Source organism: Bactrocera dorsalis, chromosome 3 (genome assembly GCF_023373825.1).
Source record: "Bactrocera dorsalis isolate Fly_Bdor chromosome 3, ASM2337382v1, whole genome shotgun sequence".
In the NCBI taxonomy this organism is placed as follows: domain Eukaryota; kingdom Metazoa; phylum Arthropoda; class Insecta; order Diptera; family Tephritidae; genus Bactrocera; species Bactrocera dorsalis.
The window spans coordinates 44,292,960-44,302,553 of NC_064305.1; the positions used below are offsets into that span (position 1 = coordinate 44,292,960).

The following is a 9,594-nucleotide window of genomic DNA, read 5'->3' on the forward strand; positions in this document are numbered from 1 at the left end:
AAAGTTGGCATTAAGAGAAGCCTGTGAAAATTACACGCAAACATACATACTTATGTATAATTTATTTCTCCAATAGAAACCAGAAAAGTTTTACACTGATGAAACAATGTCTCTATCGGAAAAATGGCAAAAAAATTGTCGACCAAAATGGTACATATTTGGTTCATTAAATTATAAATATTAAAAATAATAAGGTGAAATTTGCCTAGAAATACGAAAAGACTTTTTCGACTCGTCTATATTGATGCCTTTCAGCCTATTTTTATATACAGAAATACTATTGTCAGGAAAGGATTTTGTCTGAAAAAAAAAATGTATAAAAAAGGCGATAAATGACACTTTTATGAATAAAAACAAATAGAAATTGTAATTCTTAATTTTTCTAAATTTGTTTCATCAAGTTCGCGAAAAAACATAAAGATAAGGAAAAAATTTAAAAGGTCATAAAAAAAACTGACACATACGAACGCCAAACCCTTTGAGGGTTTTACTATACTGACCTAGTACCATCACCCTGACTTGGAATTTCTCACCCCCCAGATTAGCTGTTGTACTGTGTTACGTCCATCTACGAACTCATAAATTTTTTTGTGCCAAGAAACCTGCATACCATGAAGATATCTCAATTTTTACTCATATTGACATACGGACGGACAGACAAACAGTCACTCGGATTTCAACTTTCCCCGTCATCCTGTTTATTTATATATACATAACAGACTACCGTTAGATGCACAAAACTATTATAAAGGGTGATTTTTTAAGAGCTTGATAACTTTTTTTAAAAAAAAAAACGCATAAAATTTGCAAAATCTCATCGGTTCTTTATTTGAAACGTTAGATTGGTTCATGACATTTACTTTTTGAAGATAATTTCATTTAAATGTTGACCGCGGCTGCGTCTTAGGTGGTCCATTCGGAAAGTCCAATTTTGGGCAACTTTTTCGAGCATTTCGGCCGGAATAGCCCGAATTTCTTCGGAAATGTTGTCTTCCAAAGCTGGAATAGTTGCTGGCTTATTTCTGTAGACTTTAGACTTGACGTAGCCCCACAAAAAATAGTCTAAAGGCGTTAAATCGCATGATCTTGGTGGCCAACTTACGGGTCCATTTCTTGAGATGAATTGTTGTCCGAAGTTTTCCCTCAAAATGGCCATAGAATCGCGAGCTGTGTGGCATGTAGCGCCATCTTGTTGAAACCACATGTCAACCAAGTTCAGTTCTTCCATTTTTGGCAACAAAAAGTTTGTTAGCATCGAACGATAGCGATCGCCATTCACCGTAACGTTGCGTCCAACAGCATCTTTGAAAAAATACGGTCCAATGATTCCACCAGCGTACAAACCACACCAAACAGTGCATTTTTCGGGATGCATGGGCAGTTCTTGAACGGCTTCTGGTTGCTCTTCACCCCAAATGCGGCAATTTTGCTTATTTACGTAGCCATTCAACCAGAAATGAGCCTCATCGCTGAACAAAATTTGTCGATAAACACATTTCGAACCGAACACTGATTTTGGTAATAAAATTCAATGATTTGCAAGCGTTGCTCGTTAGTAAGTCTATTCATGATGAAATGTCAAAGCATACTGAGCATCTTTCTCTTTGACACCATGTCTGAAATCCCACGTGATCTGTCAAATACTAATGCATGAAAATCCTAACCTCAAAAAAATCACCCGTTACTATTAGCAAAAGGTTGCAAGGGTATAAAAACGTCATCTCAACGCCGTAAAACATTTACGATTGAGGAGAAAGGTAGAATAATATGCAGATTAGAAAATAGAGAGTCAAACTCATCTATCGTAAAGGAATTTGAAGTGGGTAATTCAGCAATCTTTCAAATCAAATGTTTTGAAACTGCGGTCTTCGAAAATAGCGACAAGAAAATGTTGATCAAACATTAATTCAGGAGTTTAACATTCATGAGAAACCAAAGAATATTTTCTATTTTTTCGAAGCGATTTCTGTCAATGCAGGATTTTTTAAAATGAAATCCCAAAATTGTGTGTCTCTTCTGAAATATAAGAAAAAATGAATAAAAAGGTGAGGAGGTGATTTAAGTTAACATTTTGTGGGTAAACCCCCTTAATGTAAAAAAAAAAATTATAAAACGATGGGGGAGGTATTTTATATGTCAAAAATTTGTACAAAGTTTGAAATGAATCGGTCAAGTAGTAACAGTGATTGAATTTACTCAATCCATATTTAAGAAATAAATTCGCAAAAAAGTAATTTTTACTAAGAAAACCTTACCCCGCCCTCCTTAAGTTGTAAAACGAAGTCCAAGCAATTTTGAAAATACATGTGTATACTATATATAACTCTTATACTGACAGACTAATAAGGTTTGTTAGAAAAACGAAAATCATTATATGTAGTACGAGTATATGGGAGTTGGGGTAGTATCGATTCTATTTTATTTTTCCTATACCACATAATACTAACATGCCAAATACAAAAAACGAATCATATAGAGTAAAGTCAGCCGGAAAATCCTCTCTCACTTTCATTTACATAACTCACATATTGGCTGATATACCCGGAAATTCGAAAATCTTTATATTAGGCATATAGTGGCTAAGGGCAGTATTGGCCCGATTCATCCCATTTTTAACATACAGACACACCACTGCCAGAGCAGGATTATCCCTGTATTTACCGAGGTACCTAGGAGCGTGAACAGTTTTTATTGGATTCCAACAATTTTTTGTCATAAGGTGGCACACACTAAGGACTTTATTCTTGCAAAGTTTTATCCCGTTATATTAATTAATTGTTGATATGTGTACTAGAAACTGAACGAATCAAGTTAAATTTAAAATTGTGCTACATAAGTAGGCGTGGTTGTTGTTCGATTTCGTCCATTTTCACAATGGGACATAAGAATGTAAAAATGACACGTAATAAATTTTGAAGAAATCGTTTGCTAGAGCCCGAGATATGGAATTTCACCAAAAAGTGGGCGGTGCCGCGCCCATCGTCCAATTTTTACACCATCCCGGAGGTAAAATTTAAGGTCTCTGGCGTATATAGTTATGGATTTATTGCGCTTTTAGTAGTTTTTAACTGTACCGTTTTATGGGGAGTAAGCGGGGTTATCCTCCGTTTTCATCCATTTTCACACTGTCGGTAGAAGCTCTTATATGATTTGCACAAAGCAATCTTGGTTGTTGTAGCTTAAGTGATTTAACTGACATATACTTTAAACTTGTTAGAGGGCGGGGTCACGCTCACTTTTTAAAAAAATTTTACCCACAGATGCCCCTTGCTACTGCGAATCTTTGTACCGAATTGCAGCTTTATATCTTAATTTAGTGCTTTGTTATGGCACTTTATGTGTTTTCGGTTAATGGCGATTTGTGGGCGTGCCAGTGATCCGATTTTTTGTACTTAGGAATCCCCATACCCAGTTTCATCGAGATATCTCAATTTTTTACTCAAGTTACAGCCTGCACGGACGGACAGGCAGACAGTCAACCGGATTTCAACTTTTCTCGTCAACCTGATTATTTATATATATACAGTATTGGACAAAACTTAGCACCCCCTATGGTTCAGCAGAACTTATCTGTTTTCAGACGACAAAAATAAAAATTCTAAAATTTTTACGTTTTTCAAAGGGTTAATTATTAATTTTTATTAAAATCAAGCGTTTCATTTTCAGTTTTCTAAATGTAATAAGTTAAAACAACAAAAACACTTATGGTTAAAAAATCAAGTGGACAAAACTATAGCACCTCTTTCATGGGTTTGAAAATAATATCTGAAAATTAAAAAAATAGTAGCAAACCCTTTATTTTGAGTGACTGAAACGCATTTTTAGGCATAGAAGAAATTAAATTTTTTACTATATATCGTGTTGCATTCCATTCCAGGCCATTTGTCAGGTTCTAAAGGTTAATTCCTGGTTTTACAGTTTTCCCTATTTATATTGGAACTAACGATCTCCGATAAGTTTTCGAACTACCATTATAGTGGCATATCCTTTTCAGCATACGTTAGCATCGTTTTTTTTTTTTTTAATGTCGGTGTAAACAAACGGGTCTCTTATTCCATTTATTATATGAATCGATCCAGTCCCTTGCCCAGAGAAAGAACTCCAGACTGTAACATTACCACCGCCATATTTAATGGTCGCAACATAATACTTAGGTTTGAGTGCTTGTCCTTTCGGCCTCCTCACACATCTTATGCCATCCGAACCTTTAATATATTTCGAATAAAATGGTATTAAATTTCTGAATGCTGCAATCGAGATATACATATATACATTGCCAGTTTGCTGAAATTTATTTATTAATCGGGGGCACCACTGATCTTTTCACTGAATATTTTTAACTAATTTTATGTTTAGATAAATCGTTTTGCCAACCACTTATTATTTTATTTTGATTCTTAAACTCTAAATCGCAACTGAACAGTGAAAACGACAAAAATCTCTTTATAAAATGTCTCATGAATATTTGTAACGGTTTATGGTTAACTTCTTCAACGAATAAAGTACTTTTAGAGTAGCTGCGTAATTTTTTTCCTAACAAATATTAGGGGTGCTTCAGTTTTGCCACCCAGATCTATACTTTTGAAAAGTTTTTTGTTTAATATTTTTTATCTCGAAAAATACATATATAACTAATGTTATATTTTTTATGAATTAATATATAAATATATGTTATACACCCAACTCGTTTTTTACACGGTGGATACGTTCCATGTCATCTGAAAACCGTGTAAGATTAAATAAAGAAATACATTTACTTCGAAAAACAGTGCAAAACATGTTGAAAACTATAAAATTTCAGATATGCATACAAATTGTATGTTCATATGGCATTTTACTGAGCACTAAAACTTAAAATACATAATTTATACAGGTGAAAAATTGGTAGATTAAGCAAATAAACAAAAGAAATCTGTTAATCCAGAACTAAGAACAGAAAAATTTGAATAGAAATAAGGAAAAAATCTTAACATTGCTACATAATTATTCGTCGCTAATTGATAACAAGCGCCATTGTTTGGACTAAAGTCGGTATCATCGCTGGAGATATCCATTTCAGCAATGTAAATATCATGCGAACAAAATGTGTAAGTAATACCATGTTCAGACCGACACTTAATCACACGATTTCGGCTGTTGAAAGGATTATCCCACTAATCTTAAAAATTTATCAAGATTTCGCCATACAAAAATGACAGTTCCAAATCACTTCATTGAAATGATTTCAAACTGATCCACGCTAAATCTCTCTGTGCGACTCTGATTTTGCGCAATCTACTTGTCAGCACTGGAAATCTGTTACATTATCACGGCTGATTTAGCCACTACAAAGGGGAAAAAATTTAAACAAACAAAATTTTTTCTAAGCAATGAATCTAATTTCACCTGAAAATCGACTTGACAAATGAAAAAATGCATCCATTATTTCTATTATATGGAAAATATTAAAAAAATACGGTTTTTATTTGAAAATACTATATGACAATCTTTCCTTTTCATAAATATTAAGCTATGTGAATTCTTGAATGACAGTAACAGCTGTTTTTTGATCTTTCTAACGGCAGTGAGAACACTGTTGGGTTATGAAATGCTTAAATGTAATCTAATCTTGTAAATTTTCGGTCTGAACATGGTATAAGAGAGAGGGGACTACTACATATGTATGTTCATTTCAGCAATGCTGCCAAGTGTGGTAAAAACAAACATAATTACAAGACAGTGATTTAAAAACCGTAGTAGATTGAAAATTAAAAAAAAAATTTCCCAACCGTGTTACTTCAAATCCCTGTAAAAAAAGAGTTGGGTGTATTTTTCAAAAATTTAGACATAAAAAAGAAACAGTAGAGGTGCTTTAGTTTTGTCCAATGTCGTATAACCCTATATCTATCTCATTTAGTTTTAGGTGATACGTACAACCGTTAGGTGAACAAAACTTTAAAAGAGAGAAGGGAGTAGCGTTTTTCACTGTTCACTCACATTGCGCGCCCATAAGATAGGTCGTATCAGCTGACACGGGACACGATTCTACGTCCTTTGTGTTTCTGCTATAATACTCTGTGGCAACTGGTTGCGAGAGTATAACAAGGAAAAACGTTAATTTTGGTTGAACTGAAACTTAACAAATACTAAAGATTCATAACAAGAACTTTGATCTGCCAGTTTAAATGGCAGCTATATGCTATCGTAACTCGATCTTCATCAAGTTCTTCAAATTCAAATTAATTTCAAATGAAGAAAGCTTTCAATACAAGCATTTGACTCCGATCTATCAGTTTTTATGACAACTATACATATCGCACCCTAAATACAAAAGGGTCACAACTTAAAATTTTCCAAAACTGAGTTTTTTGCATAAATTAATTCAGAGTACACATCTCTAACTACTGCAAAAATTTCGTTCACATAACTGTCTTCTTTAACTGGAAAAATACAGTTATGTCTATTTTTATGTCAAGTGTGTTGCTTTTGCACGATCAACTAAATAGAATTATTTTTAGTTGCGTTAATGTGCTCAAGAACAGCTGATTACTTTTATTACACATAAAGAGTTTTATTTTGAGTTCTGCCTCTATAACTGTAAAAAGTGATAAATTTCGTGGTATATTATTTTGCATTGTGCCTCTTTAGTTGTGAAAAGTGAGTTCAGTTAACAGTATTATTTATTTATGTTCCTTCTTTGATTAAATAATCGTGAGCGTCGTAAGTTTTATAATTTTTTTTTATTTTAAAGTAGAAAAATTAATTAAATGTTAATGATATTGGTATTAGTATTTTATTTGTTTACTTATTTTGCATGCCTTTTGTAATTATTTGCAATACAAAATTTAATTTTTAGTTGTGACCCCTTTAATGAAAATGTCTTGCCCAAACCTTGGACATTACTCAAACACAATGGAAACAGATTGTAGTGTGCCTTGTCACAATGATGATAGTAGCACTAATGCATCTAGTGACTCAGGGAGTGAATTTTGTGTGCCCGGAAAAGCACCACCTCGGAAGAATACTCAGAAGAAGAAGAAGAAGAAGATATAAAAAGATTAAGTAGCAAGAGAACTCTTTCTAGATATACATATCAAAACAAGAAACAACAGAAAAAAAATCTTTACGAAACTCTGGAGCCTCTTATACATCACTTTCCAAGTCGAAAAAAGAAGTAAATGCCAGGTGTATATCGCTTCCACAAATAAAGCAAAAGGATCTAAAGGAACTGGTGGATAAAAATCATATTCCAAAAAACTTTTATGAATCATATTACAAATATTTATTACATAGTTTCAATGGCATTTAAAAACGTAAACTTTTGAAGATTTTCTTTTTTAATATAGTGAACTATTTTGATTTCTACTTTGTGCTACTTTGATACATATGTGTTATTGAAATGAATAAAGCTTTATTTCAAAATAGAAATATTTAAATAAAAACATACATTTCATCACTCCTGTGATTTTCTTATTATTCTTATTCTTCTATTGAGTCGGCGGTTAGGAAACTTATAAAATTAAAACATTTTATGAATTAAAAAGGCACAACTTAAGATAATATCGCTAGTTAATCGAAAAAATTTCAGTTAAAGAGTCATAAATAAAAATTTTGTTTTATTTTCGCAAACATAATATAAAATTGAAAAAAATATAGCAGAACCTTCTTCAATGTTGTATATTTTCATGATGGCACAATATTTTCTTTAAACATTGCAATAATTTTTACATAAAACGTTTTTCGTCTCTCCTGAAAATCTTAGTATTTTTAGTTGTGACCCTTTTATATTTAGGGTGCGATATGTTACAATAATTCGATCTGAACAATTTCTTCAGAGATTAAGCCACACGCTGGCCACAAACAGCTCGATTTGTGTACATGGATCGAATTGACAGAATCAGACAGAGTAACGGTCAAAACTAGATTCGGAACAAAAATTTATTACTTGTTGAAGTTCTCTGGTACTTATGCTTTTTGGCTGTGATATAGAAAATTTAATATTTCTTATCGACATATTTATTTTCATTCAAGTTTAAATATATACTTCTCTAAGTAACGAAATGAAACCGTTGATTAGACCTATTCGTTTCAAATTGAGAAATTTTGTGACTTTTACAAACTCAATTGCAAAATCGTCACAAAAATTTTCTCTAATTGGAAATCTCAAATTTAGAGACTTGTGACTGTATCACAGTACAGAATACTGGTATCAACATATCCTGTTCAGGGAATAATAAAGATGTAGAAAAGAATCAAGGTTTGGTTTAGGATAGCATCCTTCGATTTCGGGATTAAAATAGGTATGTACAGATAGAGAAGGTTCAACAGATTGAGAAAAATATTGTATATAAACTCAAAAATTTAAAAAAGGTTGAATTTTTGAACTTTAAATGCAATTATCTCAAATATCAAAATTTAGCGGCAACTACGTTTATATGTATATTTTATTGAACAGGACAATTTTTTCTATCAGCGCATATCTACCTTAACCCCGAGATAGGGGTTTTATCCAGAATTACGAGAAGGTATTCTGAAGTTTTCCCACTTAATTTATTTACAAACCGTTAATTTTTTAACTTCAAAGTAGACTCAAAAACAACAAATAGCATCTAATATCTCAATAAGTTTTTTGTTAAATTTTATGTTGCTTATTTTATAGAAAAAAAAAACTGTTACGCTTTGTTCGAATGGGTTTTAAAAAAACACATTAGTTTTTTTCAGTTGAAGAGATAATTCATAGCGTCTCATTTCAAGCACTACAAATCACGTGCGACTTGCAGGTTACGTTAAGCCATAATGTATGCTAATAATAGAAAGAGTAAAATGGATTTATTAGGCCCTTAGGAAATTTTACATGTTGAGGAACTAATGCTCCTATGTCAAGAAATGCTTTAAAAATAGACACATGTATTACATAAAACCGATTAACATACCATTCGATTGAATATTTTCGGTTAGAACTTTACTCCTATCTGTAGATGCCGACGACATATCATCTACTGAAACCGCTCTTTCCTTGCTTTGTAATTCGTTTTCTTGAGCCATTGTTCCACTTGCAAAATGCAGGATCAATTCAAAATCCCCAAGTTACACAACACGTTCACAATGTAATATAAATCTACAAGTACAGTTCCAAATTTCAATACGTGTAATCGTTCAAACAGGAGTAAATGAGAAACGTAATTAATCTTCTCGAATTATATTATTACATAAATTAAAATTAATGTTACTAACAGGCCAAATCTGACCCAACGCGATAAGGAAAAGAAATAAAGTTACAAAATTATCGAACGGACTATCGATAGTAAATCAATTTGAATTTGATAAATGTTACAATATTTTCGAAGAAAACCCTTAATAGACGTATTCACAGGGTACTATAAAATATTCCCAAGAAATGGGAAAACTAAAGAACAAAAATGGGTATGCGTGGATATAACAGGTTATGCAAATCGAAAATATACATACATAGACTCATAATTTTCAAGAAATTTGTTTTTATAGTTGAAAAGGCACGATTCCGATTACTTTGGCGGAGGGGTAAAAAAACCGAATTTCCAGGAAAATGGGGTATGTACGGATAAGGGGGCTTCTCTAGAGAAGGAATATCCAAAA

General features: G+C 32.4%; 1 protein-coding gene across 2 annotated transcripts in view; it reads right to left on the reverse strand.

Annotated features, from left to right (window-relative positions):
* The window catches only part of LOC105225428 (protein clueless), a 55,902-nt gene extending 46,577 nt beyond the window's left edge, over positions 1-9,325 (reverse strand). The window contains exons 1-2 of one of the 2 annotated variants that reach the window (XM_011203890.4): positions 9,214-9,325; positions 8,913-9,097 (exon numbers count right to left, since the gene is read on the reverse strand). In XM_011203890.4, coding sequence (XP_011202192.2) covers positions 8,913-9,024 — 112 coding nt within the window. In that variant the 5' untranslated portion in view covers positions 9,025-9,097; positions 9,214-9,325. Of the gene's footprint in view, positions 1-8,912 lie in introns of both variants that reach the window. The other variant, XM_029550539.2, reaches the window with a different exon arrangement.
* Positions 9,326-9,594: the final 269 nt, after the last annotated feature.